Here is a 14300-nt window from a genome sequence, read left to right on the forward strand (position 1 = left end):
CTTTCCTGTGCATTTTCTTTGATCTGTTCCTATCTTCTGTGATAACCTCAGAGCTGAGTTTGTGACCAGTTGTGATGCTGTGGATTCAGTCTGTGTGCAGAGGAGAAGAGGACACTTCTTTGTAAGATAAGGTGTCTTTGGGACACTATTAAATAAAATGAAAGAATAGATTTGAAAAGTTAAGTTAGGGGTATTCTAAGCTTTAGATAAGCATTGAAACAAAGTCTTGCTTGGAATATGACAAGAAGCGTTTTCCTTGCTTTGTGAATAGTCTTTATGCACGAGTCATTCTACTGATATCAGTCACCATGGACTCTGTAGTCTTGGGCTATACATCCACACATGAATTTCCCTTTTTCTGAATAGGGAGAAAATAATTCCGTCACTCTCAATAATCTGCAATACCTAACTGTACAGAGTGTCTGGAAAAATGTTATGATGCTTGGCACCTTCAGAGTGGCTTAAAAATACAGGAAAATATTTTTCAGTATTGATATATATGAATGTTTAAAAATATTTATTTTTTTTATAAGTATAATAATTTTCTTTCTGTTGTGTTATGTTTCTCAAAGCAGTTTTCTAAACCAGAAGTTATAATAATAGCAAAAATAATAGTAATAATCATAGGGAAATCAGGAACAATAATGACTGCAAAAATTTCCAGCTCCTGAAGGCAGTTTTCAGGTGATCCCAGAATAAGCTATTCTCTATTTGGCAACCCTTGTGAAATTTTCAGTGGTTTAGCAAAGTTGATTCCCTCTCTTCTCTGATAGTTTCCTGTCTTTCTGTCAAGTTTTCTGCTCTGAACTCCAGGCAGAGTGCCATGATGGGAAGGGCTCAAAAAGAGGTGAGAAACCAAAGGCAGATCCCCCTTTCCCCCCTTCCTTCTCTCTGCCACATTGGGAATTGTTTAGATTTGGTTTATGGAGAATAAATACATTTAATTTGTCCTTACCAATCTACTCCACATCAGTTTTTGTTTTTCATGGCTGGAGGAGGTGGTATGGTCACCAGAACCCCAGCTGATGGGAAGGACACAAATATTTTCTGTGGAGATTAATCCGAGCCAGATCCATCCTGAGATCGTCCCATCTGCTCCCCATCTCAGTACATCTTTCTGATACTGAAGATGCTTTCTGAGATCTGCGTTCCTTTGTCCCTGAGATGTACTCTTGTTCATTCTGAAAAGATGTAGTAGTCCAGAACTTGTCCCCTTTTCTATTAATAAATAAGAGTGGAGGAAACAGAAATAGTTTCCATTTGAGCTGTGTGTTTATTAAAGAAGTAAATGCAGTTAAGTGAAAACTTAAGATATTTTGTAAGATACCTTGTAAGATGTTTTTAAGCAAAGTCTTTGCACGGCTTGCACAGCTTTGTCAGGTGGCAAAATGGCAAGATGATGCCTGGTCCAAGGAAGGATATGTTAGACCTGGGATTAAAGTTCATGAGCCGAAGGCTCGGGTATTTCCACTCCCAATGCTGTTTGTTTTGTGCCTCTTTTCCTTCTCCTTTTCCTGCCTTCCCCCTGTCCCAAAGGACAGGAGCAGGCAGTGTTTCCCCTTGCTGCCTGCCCTCCTGACACATGCCTGGCATTGCTGGGGCTGCCACCCCCAGCCCCATTGCTGCTTTCCCCTGCTGCTGGGCTGGCTTGAAGGAGGGGAACCCCACGTGCAGGGGCTCAGCAGACCATGGGCTCAGCTCGGCTGCCTGTCAGGGCAGGGCCAGAAGCTGCTGATGTGCAGCTGGCACTGCTTCATGCAGGGCTCTTCCAAGGGCAGCACGAGGGAGCCTTTTGGGTAGGCGGTGATGCACGGTCCTGTAGAATAATTAGAGACGAACAGTTAACTCTAATTAACACGTTTTATTCCCCTAAGACTTCCCATAAACCCCACAAATCTCTCTGAAGGTTTATTGCTGCTTTAATGACATTATTTTACCATGGAGATATGAGTGAGAGTGGATGAATTTACCAAAGAAAAAGCTTGAATGAAGTTTTTTGAATGAAGAAAAGGCTTAGGAATGAAATGGGAGCTCAACAGCTTTTGGCTTCCAGTCTGTTCTTTAATTTATTGGGCCTGTGAGCCTCTGTTTGCACATGCATGCATGTATTTCATGACTGGGGGATACTGCAGACAGTCCAGGTAACCGCATACGGCAGCTGAGCAAGTGGGGAATCCTCACGGTGAGGTTCATGGTTAGTAATGTGAATGTAATCTTGTTTTATTCCTGAACTAGAAAGGCCCCAACAAGACTCCCGTGGCTGCGATTTGCTTAACAAGTCTCATCACCATGGCTTTTGTCTTCATTGGGCAAGTGAATGTTCTTGCTCCCATAGTCACCATCAACTTCATGCTGACGTATATTGCTGTGGACTATTCCTATTTCTCGCTGTCCTTGAGCTACAACATTCAGCAGAAACCTGAAGAGACCCAGATGGGAACTGCTAGACCTGCTCTGTCTTCCCAGCCTTTAATTTTCAGCAAGCCCCCCAGCCGTGCAGCTGATGGGGTAATTCAAAGCAGGTCAAATGGCACCTTGCTGGAATTCAAAAAAGACATGGACCAGCTTTTCAAACCATTTTTTAGTGAGCCAAGTACTTGCAAAAGAGAAGGAGATGAGAATTTAACCCAAAAGGTCAAACGAAAGAAGGCGAAGAGGCCAGCCAAGCAGACCTTACAGGACAGCTTTCTCCTGGATCTCCACCACGATGCTCCCCCAGCTCAGCACGGCTGCAATGACACCACGGAGCCCCATGAGAGGCAGCAGGACGTGGATGAGCAGGGCTGTCAGTGGGATGCAGATCTGTTCTCATCACCCCCTGCAGTTGGCCAGTACATACCCAGGACGCTGGAGCAGAGGGAAGAGCTCTGCAGTGAGGTGATGATGCTCCCTGGCCCGAGGGGAGAAGGTGAGTGCTGTAGGAGATGGACATCTCCATGTTCAGAGGAAATTGTTTATAACCTTGGTCCTCCCAGTGCTTTGCTGAAGGCAGGCATGAAACGAGCTTTATATGGGGCTGTCACTCAATGATTCATGGCAATAATATCATTTATTCCAGGTGAGGGTAGAGTTCATTGCAATGCATCACAGGAGAAGTTCCAATGCAATTTCCTAGAAAAGATTAATCACAGGAAAGCAGGCAGGACTAAATTTAGTGTTGGGTTGTTTACGATATACTCATAATTCTTCACTGGCATGCTGAATGCTGTACATTAGAAAGGCTTTAGGTGTATCCTGGGATTTACTTCTTCGTGGTGTGGGGTAGGATGGTTGGAGCTGTGTGACTCTAGAAGTCAGGCTGTCAAAATGCAGAGGTCCCCACAACACAGGTGGAGTCTGTAACCCAACATCCTTAGGTGAAGCTCTGAATTTGTTCTGTTGGTGATGTGGGTATTTGATACAGCACTTGTGCATGGAGTTTGTCATTCCCAATGGTGTGGTGTTTCATCACCATCAGTCAGTTAAGCTTCCAAAACCCCTCTGAGGGAGGAAAGTATTATTTTTCTTATTTCACAAATCGTGAAACTGAGGGGGAAATAGACAGATGCAGCCTTCAAATGGACTTAGTACCTGGCAACTTCTTGGGTTTTTTCTTGCATTTCTTTTCAATTTTCATTTTAGAGGTTTTGGTTTAAGTCTGTCCTACCCAGCTGTCAGCTAGGAGTTTTGCTTTGGTCCCTGGAATCTGGTAATGTAAAGTAGAGGAAAAAAACCCCACATTATAGCACCTCACATTATAGCTACTTTTTTTTTTTTCTTTCTTTCTTTAGAATCATCTATAAAGCGACAAAATCCAGAACTGGGAATTCAACAAATACCAGAATTCTTTTACTCCAGATTTTTCAGTCACTGGATTTCCTTTGTTGGTGTAAGTAATTTTCTTTTATTTGGAGCAGTGGTTTGTGATTGTAGAACACAGAAGGAAATTCATCACATACTGCAGTGTAAATACTCCAGAACCTTAAATAATGGCTTTTGATTCTCATATTCCAGGTCACCTGAACTAAATACTCAAGGTACCATGCATCCAGCAGTTCAAATTCAGGGAAAGCCCAATGGCATGTTAAAATAAATAACTACAGGAAAAAACCCAAACAAACAAGCTTCAACACAACTCAAAAGTACAAATTCAAAGTCTGGATTATTAGGACTTTTAAGATGCATGACTGCATGGGGAAAAAAGTCAGTGTCCCTCTTTTCACTATGTGCCAGTCTGCTTTTTCTTGCTGTGTAATGGACTGAGACAACATCTTCAAAGCTGTGTTGCTTTTATTAATGGTCCAGTTTCAGCAAGCTTGGGGTGGGGTTTCATTAGTGCTGACTTCCTGACACCAGCAGCCCGGCTATGAAATTCCATCTTTCGAGGGAGGAGAGAAGAGCATTGCTACGGCGTGCTACTTTAAATAACTTTTAAATAGCTTCTGCCTCAAGCTGCTGAGAAGTTTAAGACACTTAAATTCATCTTGGGAAGATGGATTATTGGGCAGATGACAGGGAAAGGGTCAGATATACATAATGAATGAGCCATATGGCTTCACTGCATGGATGAGGATTTCATAGCTGTGCATAAAAAGTAACAAACCCACTCAAACGAGCCACAAACCCCGTTAGTTTAATACTCAGATGGAGTCTGACACCTGCTTTTCAAATTCATCGCTGCTGCTGCCAGCAGCCAGCTCTTGGTGAGGGGTCCCCCTGGGCTGGGGTGGGCTGGGAGTGGTGCCCATCTTTAGGATGACATCTTTGGAAGGTTGTGACTGATGCCATCTCTGGGCTCATATTGAACGTGGCTCCCAAGTGCAAGTCATGATGGCAGAGCCATCAGCTCTCTGACTTTGCAGGGGAATTTGCTTATGGAGGTGATGGTTGTGCTCATTAAAACAAACCCTGTTTCCTGTCAATAATCAGGCTTGAGAGGAGGTTGCAACAGAGCTGGGATGGGGTTGACAATGCAAAATAAAATCACAGGAGCAAAAATCGGATGTGCCTATTCATCCTGACTCCTCTCCCCTCTGCCCTCTCTCTTCGAGTTGTGTAATTTGGGACAATTTTAACTCTTTCTTTTGTGCTGACCCTTGCTGTTTCCAAACATCTCCCATGGAGGTGCCACCTCTGTCCCTGTTTATATGCAATTTGAGCCAAATCTCCTCCTGAGCTGGTGAGCCTCAGGATGCTTCTCTTGGAGAAGCCCAGGCAGAGACCCATGCTGCCCCTGGGACTCAGGGAAGCTCACTGGAGCTACCTCTGTGCTGCTGAAGGTGACACTGTAAACCTGTGCTGTCCCTCCTTTTAAGAGTGAGACCAAACGAGGCTCCCTGTGACATGGAAACCTGGGCTTTGGCATGGTCTTACCTCCCAGACTCTGGGGTGACCCCAAACCGTGTCTTTCCAACAGGCGATTGTGTCCCTCATCATAATGTTTGTCATTCAGTGGATCTACACCCTTGTCAGCCTGGGAGCAGCAGTTATTCTGTATTTCTACATCGGCCAAGTGAGCCCAGGACTCCCTCTTGGTGAGGTTTTTTTTTTCCCTTTATTATTACACCAGCTTAAAAATTCATTAAATTTAAATTTAACTTACTTAGGAATTGAGACGCTTGTGTTTAATATGCAGGTGACACAGTGAACAATGACAATTTGTTTCATTGCTGGTTTTAATACATTTTCTCTCCGAGTCTTTAATTTTCTGTTAGATTCTAATTCTTACTAGCGTTGGTTTGATAGTTTGAACATGGTGTTTGCTGCTTTATTATATTGTGCTTCAAATTGCAAAACCAGATACTGAGATTTGATAGGGATGGCAGTTTGTAAGTGTATCCCAGCAATGAGAAAACCTGCCATAAATAAGTTTTATTTAACCAAATCAATCTAAACCCACCTGAGAGAAGTTTATGGAAAATGGGAATTATGATGAGTGTCTCATCAAATCTCAGCATTCATAGCTGTGGAACAAGAGAGCCTTTTGATTCCAGAACTAAACATGTTGAATATGTTTGGAACATAATCTGGGAAAATACTTTTAGACAGAGGGCATTAGAAAGATCTGTGCACATGATCGGCTTAAACAAGTTCAAAATTAAACACTGAAGCACATTCAGCAAGCAGCCCATGAGAGCCCACAGCTCCTTGGCAAGGCCACTGCGGGGGTTTGCAGTGCTCTGTGTCTCTGAAGGGACATGGTGTGGGCATCCTCACCTGCTGATGAGTATATCCATCCATCCATCCATCCATCCATCCATCCATCCATCCATCCATCCATCCATCCATCCATCCATCAGCAGCAGGTGTGTGAGGTGCACAGCTGAGTGCACGCCTGGATTTACAGTTTTTTGTTCAGGATGAGAAAAATCAAGAGCCTGAGTTCACATGCAATATGTATAGAAATAGCTACCTGCATGTATTTAGGTGAAAGATTATTAGACTGTAGGTATGTACATATTAGATTTCAGAAATGCAGATGATGAGAAACCAAAAACTAATCACCACCTTCCAAACATTCCTCGATTGTTCTTTTTCTACTCTTGAGTGACTTCCTTCCTATGCATCTGTAAGGGGGAGTTGAAAAGAGATTGTGGATAGTAGTTGCTAACTTGTATCTTTTAAAATACGGATAAGTTTTAAGAAGTTGTTTACGGCCTCCATACATTAAACAAAACGCAAATAATGTTTTCAGGTGTTGTACTCTTTCTTGCCTTTGTACACTCACTGTATGATATCTCTGTAATCTGCTTTTGAAATATTCACCAAAAATTGCTTAAAAAAATTTTTCTGTCAGTGTGTAGAGGGTTTTGGAAGCTGATCTGAGAAATAGCAGCATGATTAGACTTTTTTTTTTTTTTTTTTGGTTTCTTTTGCACGTGCATTCTCATGCATACCGTAAAACAATGCATGCCATTGAAAATATTAGAAGTGAATGCCCAAAATTCAGCCTGATTTTTACTTGGCTATGAGGGAATGTTATTTTGCAGTCACAAGGCTCTGATGATCTGTGAGTTGCTCTTCAAAGGATCAATTGGCCCTTTTGTCTGGAAAGGCTGGGAGACACTGGCCTGAGAGATACTCTGGATTAGGGGCTAGATGAAGACCTGACCTTGGGAGGAGAAATGCCCTGTGGTTGGCACATCCCTTCTCTCTCTTCCTTTTCATCACCCTAAGCTAAATCCAGCAGGCACTGGCAGGACTCAGTTCTCCCTGACCCTCGCCATAAACTTCTCCTGCTGCTTTTGCTCCCAGCTCTGGCACTTCCTTGCCCCTGCAAGGACCCAGTGCAGGAAACTAACTCTACTGAGACATCAGAAAAGAAATCGATGTAATAAGATAAGCCAGCTCTCCATGGGGTCAGACAAGAGGGAGTGAATGGTGAGACCACAGCCACCCTGGCTGAGGTTGACTCCTCCTGTCTCCCCATCCCTAAAGTGGGAATGGTTTTTGCAGCCCAGGCAGTGAAAGGTACTGTGGTGGGTGTCTGTGCTTTGCTCTGGTGGGTGTCTGTGCTTTGCTCATGCTTTACTGGGGTTTAACAAGTTGTCGGGCTGGGAATGCACAGCTTCTCCATAGGAAATCTGAGTTCATATCTGGACAGTTGTTTAAAAGCCACAGCATGTAGGAAGACTGCAGGAATGTTCTCACTATCACGAAATCTTTGGGTACTGCAGGCTATTAACGTGAGTGCTGGTTAGAGATTTTGTGCAAAAATTCAGCGGTGTAATGCTATTATGAGAGAATTAGCAGCGTACTGACTTCTTGTGCCTTTTCTCTGTAGGAGCAGCAGCAAATTTCAGTTTCTTTGGCTGGATTAAGTCGGTTTTGATCACTTCATGCAGGTTGGTACCAGTCACTTGGCAGTGACCAACACACTGCTCGTTGTTCCAATGACCCACTAATGAGCATAGAGAGGGTGGAAGAATTGACTTAGTTATTACCTTAAGCAGTCTTTCTGCCCCTTCTTGCATACTCAGGTTATCCTTGCTTTATGGTAAAAAGAGCTGTTTGCTCCTGTTAGCCTGGCATTTGGTTGGCTGTGTACGTGAGGAAGCAGGAGCCTCCTCTGCTCTGTGTGTGGGAATGTCAGCTGATAACCCCATCTTGGTGCCTGAAGCTTTATCTCACCCCAAAGGTCTGTGCTCAAAATTTATGGCTCAGGCTGAACTGGAAAATCTGAAAGGAAATGAGAAATTGGAGACTCCTTCTCTTCCACCCATCATTCACGGAAAGTGAACTCCTCTGGTAGTGATGGAACAGGCACACATGGCAGCTGTGTTCAAGTTTCAGAGAGGAAATCTGGGGCAGGGCAGCTGGAATAACTTGGGGCAAATATGTTAAACAGGATCTTTGGTGAAGGAACCATTCAGAATTGAGTTTGCATGAGACTGCAGTAGCATTGTCTTGGGGTTTTGATTCCCAGAAGACCTTGAGGTGGTTTTTGTTGTTGTTTTTGTTTGTGGTTTGTTTGTTTGTTTGTTGTTTGTTTGGGTATGGTTTTTTTTTTTTTTTTTGTTGGTTGGTTGGTTATTAACTAGTTTTGTTAAACTTTTTTGATGCTATTAATTATTAATTCCATCACATTGGATTTCCTATAGCAGCTTATGAGCACCTCTGCCTCTGAGCAGTGGGCTTTGAGTTTCTCAGTCTGTTGGGTTTCTTTTTTTGTTGGAGTGAGTGAACACTGTAGCAAGGACTGTGCAACATGAGCTGCCATGCATTATATGTGATTGCTGTCTCCTTCAAAACAAATGAAAGCCCAGGCAATTAAGCACATTGGTCTGTCTTGCCAGGTCCTGTGTCTGCCTACAGTTCCTATAACATGAACATGCTTTTGGTAGCAGAGGTGGTTGGGGAGGGAAGCCAGGGGTGAGGAAATCTCTCTGAGGTCCCCATGGTAGGTCTTAGACATAACAGCACTTAATTTATACCTTAATTTAAACCATTTAACAAAAGATTCTTATGGAGTTATGATGTCTTTGCATCTTCTCAACAGGTAAAGGGTTGAACCTTGAGGAGTGGGGGAATCAGCCCAGGCTCTATCATCAGCGTTTGGTGATGGTCCTCCAAGTATAGCAAACTTGAGAGTTGACTGCTCTGAGAGGCCCCACTCAGAGGGAGGTGCTGCTCCCAGGCCGCTGTGGGCAGGAGAACTCAGAGGGTCTCACTCTGGACTGCTGCTTACAGCGTAGCAAAGGAGTTGGCTTTGGTCATAGTAATTTTCCATCCTGGCCACAATTTTTGTCCGTAACGTTCTTTGAATGTTCTATAACAAAAATGTTGTTCCACTTGGGTTGTTACTCATGCAAGAAGAATAAGCTTCCAAGGATATTCACTAAAAACCAGGAGCTGTTAGCATTAGTTCCCTGGAGCAGACAGTGTTTCTGATAAGCTCAAGAGGAGCTGAGCCCAGGTGCTGTTTGTCAAAGCTGAAGCCTAACAAGCATTTCTCAGACCACAGTGGAGCGCGAGGGGCAGTGGGATGCACCACCACGTGTGTTCTCTGCATATCTCATTCAGAGTAAGGGATTGTTCCCTGACCCCTTGCACAACATCTGCTGGACTGGTGACACGAGCCCAAGCCAAGGGTGAGGAGGAGTTGAGCCTGGGAACAGGGTGAGCAGGGCCATGCTGAAATGCTGCCAGAATTACTCATGGCACAGTGCACCAGAGCCTGCTGCCTCTATCCCGGGCAGCTCTGCCTGCTTCCACCCCAGGCAGATTTGTGGCTGGTCATTTCAGCTCTGTGCCTCTGTGATGATAGAACAGCATTTTCCTCCTGGTTGTCCTTTGGTGCATCTCAGTTGCGTCTCCTGCCCATTGTCAGGAATCCCAAAGGGAGCCTGGCTGAGGTGTGAGGTTTCCTGGAGAATGACCACGAGTGGAAAGGAGAAACTATCCCTGCCTCTCGTGTAGAGAGGTGCTATTGTCACAGGGGGATTTTACCTTTGGGTTACCAGACCAACAAAGTCCTTGGTTCTTTGGTCAGTGCAATCGATGAGCAAAGACCCTGCCAAGGAAGGCTGAGGGGAGATCTGGTGAGTGCCCAAGGTAGAAATTGATCCCGTTTTTCTCCCCTTGAAGAGTGCAATTTCTGGGTCAGCCAGCTGGCTTGGTCACCTTATCGTAGTGCCAGGGCTCCTGCTCTTACAGGCACAAAGACACCTTGGGCTCTGCTTGGGAGTTGCGTGGGTCATTTTGAAGCCCATCTACCTTGTGCTGCAAGAAGTTGCATAGAAGTTATTTAGAGGGTTTTTTTCTGAGCCCTGTTTTCCTGAAATCCAGTCAAGATATTTTAATGAATTGGAGAAAAAGAACAAATCCTATTAGACTGCAAGGGAGTTGGAGGCAGCCAAGGGTTCTTGACACCTCTAAAGCTCTTAGGTGCTTGATGAAGTCTTAGTAAGTGCTGTATTTGTCTTACACTTTTGATTTAAAAATGCCAACAAGGTTTCCTTAAAATCACCTTCTGGGATGAAGAGATTGCAGGAAAATCTCCTGTTTTACTTAAAAGTTACAAAAATTATCACAGTTTTTTTATTGCTTAAGAAACCATAAAAAGGATATTTTTCATTAGAAATGGTTTGTGCTCCTTCTTTTCTTGCTCAGTGGAAGGTGTTGACATAGTCAATATTCAAAGAGGAAATTAATTTATTATGAAAATGTATATTTTGCAGTGTTTATTTGTGGAAAGGGAGTACATTTTTTTATGTGCTTTCCAAGAAAAATGCTTTCTGGATAACTCTGTACCTCCGAAGGGCACCGAGAAGGATTTGGTCTCTTCTGGAATCACCGTGCCTTGTTTGCACAGCCGAGAGCATGGCTGGTGATGGATCGCAAACAAGGGGTGATGCAGGCACCTCTGCCTCTCTGTTTGCAGGAGAAGGCCAACTCCCAAGGAACAGATCGTGGTGACACCGTCCTTTGCAACAGTAGGCATGGAGACCAGGCAGCTCACTGAGGAGAACGCCGACTTCGCCTCCCGGGACCGCTACCACCAGTCCTCACTCATCAGCAGAGAGGAATTTGGGAGCCAGTTCCAGTGAAGGACACACACACACACACACACAAAATTCAATCCATTACTTCAAAAAGCATTTAGAAGTGCTAATGGCTGCCAGGGGTGCCTTTTGAAATACTTGAATACGTGCACAAAGAATGTGAATAGCTGTTTATGTATTTGAGGCTTGTTTGTTTATGCAAACTACAACATCGCTGGGCTTCAAACCTTACCCAAACTGAGGAGAAAAAATGGAAATGAAAGGGCCAGTCCAAGGAAGTGATGGGTTACTGAAGACAGTATAGCCCTTTTAAAGAATTCAATTATAAGCCCTATTGAGTTCTAAAAACGTTGCTGCTCTAAAAGCTTACAACACCCCATTTCAGATGTCCTCTGGGTGACCGGGACGCTCTGCCTGAGAGCAGCGACGCTGACAGCAGGAGCTGGTGCCCCACTCCCAGCTGTGCCACGGATGGATGCGACCTTCCAGGTCAATTCACTTCTCCTCTAGGCATGAATTTCCCTGCTTGTAATACAGTAATTTTCTACCTCAGCATTTCAATTACCAAGGTCTTAGAAAGTATTTTAAGACATTAGACAATAGGCCAGAATCAGTGGCAAGTACGAGAAGATTATGAAGTATATTCACAAATGAAATCGCACATTTAAATGCAGTAATGCAGGGTAATGACCTCTTCTGTAAAACTGTGAAATTATGTCTTAGAAGCTGTTCATAGTTATTTCCCACATCCTTTCTGATGTGAGAGCTGAGACCTGACAAAATAGCTGGGCCCACTTAGAGTGTCTCTTGGCTGAAGGGACAGATGGTTCAGAATTGCTTTAGCAAAATATGTTTAACCCCAGCGCCACACATCAGTTCTGACATTATGAGGAGGGGGAAATCACTGCCTTTCACTTTGTTTAATCTCTGATAATTCCAGCCTTTAGATTATTTATTTTTCCTCCTGTGCAATAAAAGCCTGAGACACCAGGAACTCCTCTCCATCATTTCTGTGGGCACTCTCAATGCCTTTGAGCACCATTCCAGTTGCCAGTGCTAAGTGTCCTGGTGTTACTGGGTGGGGTGGGTCCCATCCCATGGTCTGCCCAGCTGCAGCTTTGGCTCTTCCAATTTTCTTACAGGGGGAGGCACAGGAGGCTTTCTGCTGACATGGAGAAAAGAGCCACCTTGGTGCACTGCAGAAAGTGTATTCATTTTTCAAGGTTGCAGGTCTTTGACTAAGTGCTTTTAACTTTAATTATCTCAATAGAGGCAAGAGGGAAGCAGTGTTTGTGTGAACAGCTCCGAGCCACCTCAAATCAGTCATCCAGTGTTGGAAGCACCTTTCCAGGATTCTTTTCTGACTGCTTCTTGCTGTTGATTTCCAAAGAATCTGAATCTGCTGTGTGGATTTTGGTCCATGTTGAAGCTTCCCCTGGGTTTCCTGTGGCCAGTGGCTCCAGAGAGCCTTTCCTGTGCTTGTAATATCCTTAACCTTGGCAGATATCACTGCTGCGCAAACTTCAAACACTTCTTGGTGCTGCCCCACTGCTGGCAAGCTGCTTGGTCCTGTGTTACAGTTTCATACCCAACCATAATGCCATTCCTGTCAAATCTTTTGTTCCACAAAGTCCGGTCACATGTGTGGTTTCCTCCCAAGTCAAGGATTGCTCAGCTCTGCATTTCTCTGTAGCTTGAACAAAAGAAAACCCCAGAGCATGGCATGAATAGATTAATAGGCAGAAATTCCTAGGTAGTTTCTTTGTTGGCTACTAAACTATTTAATTCCCTTCTTAAAATAAGACATGAGTTTGGAGATCCAGAGAGGGAGGGTGGGGAAGGTCCTTGCCCGTGTATCTTGCTGTCTGAGGAGTTGCACCGGTTGAAACCAGATGATTTGGTGGAGAGCGTTTTCCTCTTCAACCCTACTTGTCCCCAAAACTGGGATGTGATGGGCCCCTGGTCTAGAAGTACTGGGGGGAGGTCCCACAGCTTTGCTTTCAGCTAAATGTGCAGCAGCTGTCCCCTTCTCCTGCCACCACCGTCCAGCAGCCCTTTGCACCTGAGCATCCTCTGGAAATATTCTAGTTGTGTTTGTGTGCTGCTCAAGCCTTTGCTGGCTGCCAGGGAAAGGCACCATGCTGTGCCAGGCGGGGGCCTGGGGAGTGGCCATCTGGAGGGCTCTGGGGTGCGGGGATGGGCTGTGTCTTGGTATATCTGGAAAAGACGAGTGACGGTTCTGGGATCAGCGCCGGACGGCTATTGCTGCTCTTGAGACCTGGCAGTGGAGGAAACGCTCTGCAGAGCACACTGCTCCAGGGGCTCCTGGTCTTTGGGCTCCACGTGCTGCTGCTGGAGAAACTCTGCCACCTCCTTCACTGACACCTCCACCACCACAGCAGAAAGCAGCTCCGTCCATCACCTGGTAAGCACAGGAACCTGCTCCTTCCCTTGTAGCCACAGGGAGAAATACATGGCACAAGGCTGATTTCCTTGCTCCATTGCAGGTTAAGAGAAGAACAATCTTCCTGGGTAATGCTTGGAAAGGGACATGCTGATCTTCCCTGGAGGATTAGCTCTGGTGTAGTTAATGGGAAGAGTGGCAGGATGCCTTGTTTTAGCACCAGTAGTCCTAAAGTCTGGGTAGCATTGGAGACCCCGTGGGTCCACACACTACAGGAACACAGGGCTTTGCACATCAAAGAAACTTTTCCAGCAGGAAAGAAAGAAAAGAAAAGAAAAGAAAAGAAAAGAAAAGAAAAGAAAAGAAAAGAAAAGAAAAGAAAAGAAAAGAAAAGAAAAGAAAAGAAAAGAAAAGAAAAGAAAAGAAAAGAAAAGAAAAAAAAGAAAAGAAGAAAAGAAGAAAGAAAGAAAGAAAGAAAGAAAGAAAGAAAGAAAGCAAGCAAGCAAGCAAGCAAGCAGTTGTACAGCTAAAGATCACGGTGTCATGTCAAAAATGGTTGTAGCTTTGGTAGCACTCTAAAAAAAATGGGTGAAATTAGGTGGGCAGGAATTTATCATTTTCACATTTAGTGGCTGAAGGGAAGAAATGTGTGTGTGTGGGGGGGGGGGGGCACGACTGCTCCTGTGAGTGTTAACATGCTGCTTTCATCTCCTGAGAGCCAAGCTGTGCCTCCACATGCTGAGGCTTTCATGAAGATTCAGGTTCTTTAAAGGTGAGTTTGGGACACAGCTCTCAGCATCAGATGCCTTGTTGTCTATCAAGGTTGCAGCTTGGCTCCTGTAATTATGCTTGTGTACATGGCTGAATTAAGGCACAGGGGCTTCTCTGTACCTTGTGAGGTGGTTTGCTCTCAC

The 14300-nt window shown here is 44.5% G+C and overlaps 1 protein-coding gene across 3 annotated transcripts in view; it reads left to right on the forward strand.

Moving 5' to 3' along the window:
- SLC12A8 (solute carrier family 12 member 8) overlaps window positions 1–11973 on the forward strand; it is a 50602-nt gene extending 38629 nt beyond the window's left edge. The window contains exons 10-14 of one of the 3 annotated variants that reach the window (XM_040070187.2): window positions 2236–2908; window positions 3771–3868; window positions 5396–5513; window positions 7763–7823; window positions 10862–11973. In XM_040070187.2, coding sequence (XP_039926121.1) covers window positions 2236–2908; window positions 3771–3868; window positions 5396–5513; window positions 7763–7823; window positions 10862–11027 — 1116 coding nt within the window. In that variant the 3' untranslated portion in view covers window positions 11028–11973. The remainder of the gene's footprint in view (window positions 1–2235; window positions 2909–3770; window positions 3869–5395; window positions 5514–7762; window positions 7824–10861) is intronic. The other 2 variants (XM_040070189.2, XM_058421397.1) reach the window with 2 other exon arrangements.
- The last annotated feature ends 2327 nt before the right edge of the window (window positions 11974–14300 follow it).

The sequence above is a fragment of the Hirundo rustica genome, chromosome 7, assembly GCF_015227805.2.
Source record: "Hirundo rustica isolate bHirRus1 chromosome 7, bHirRus1.pri.v3, whole genome shotgun sequence".
In the NCBI taxonomy this organism is placed as follows: domain Eukaryota; kingdom Metazoa; phylum Chordata; class Aves; order Passeriformes; family Hirundinidae; genus Hirundo; species Hirundo rustica.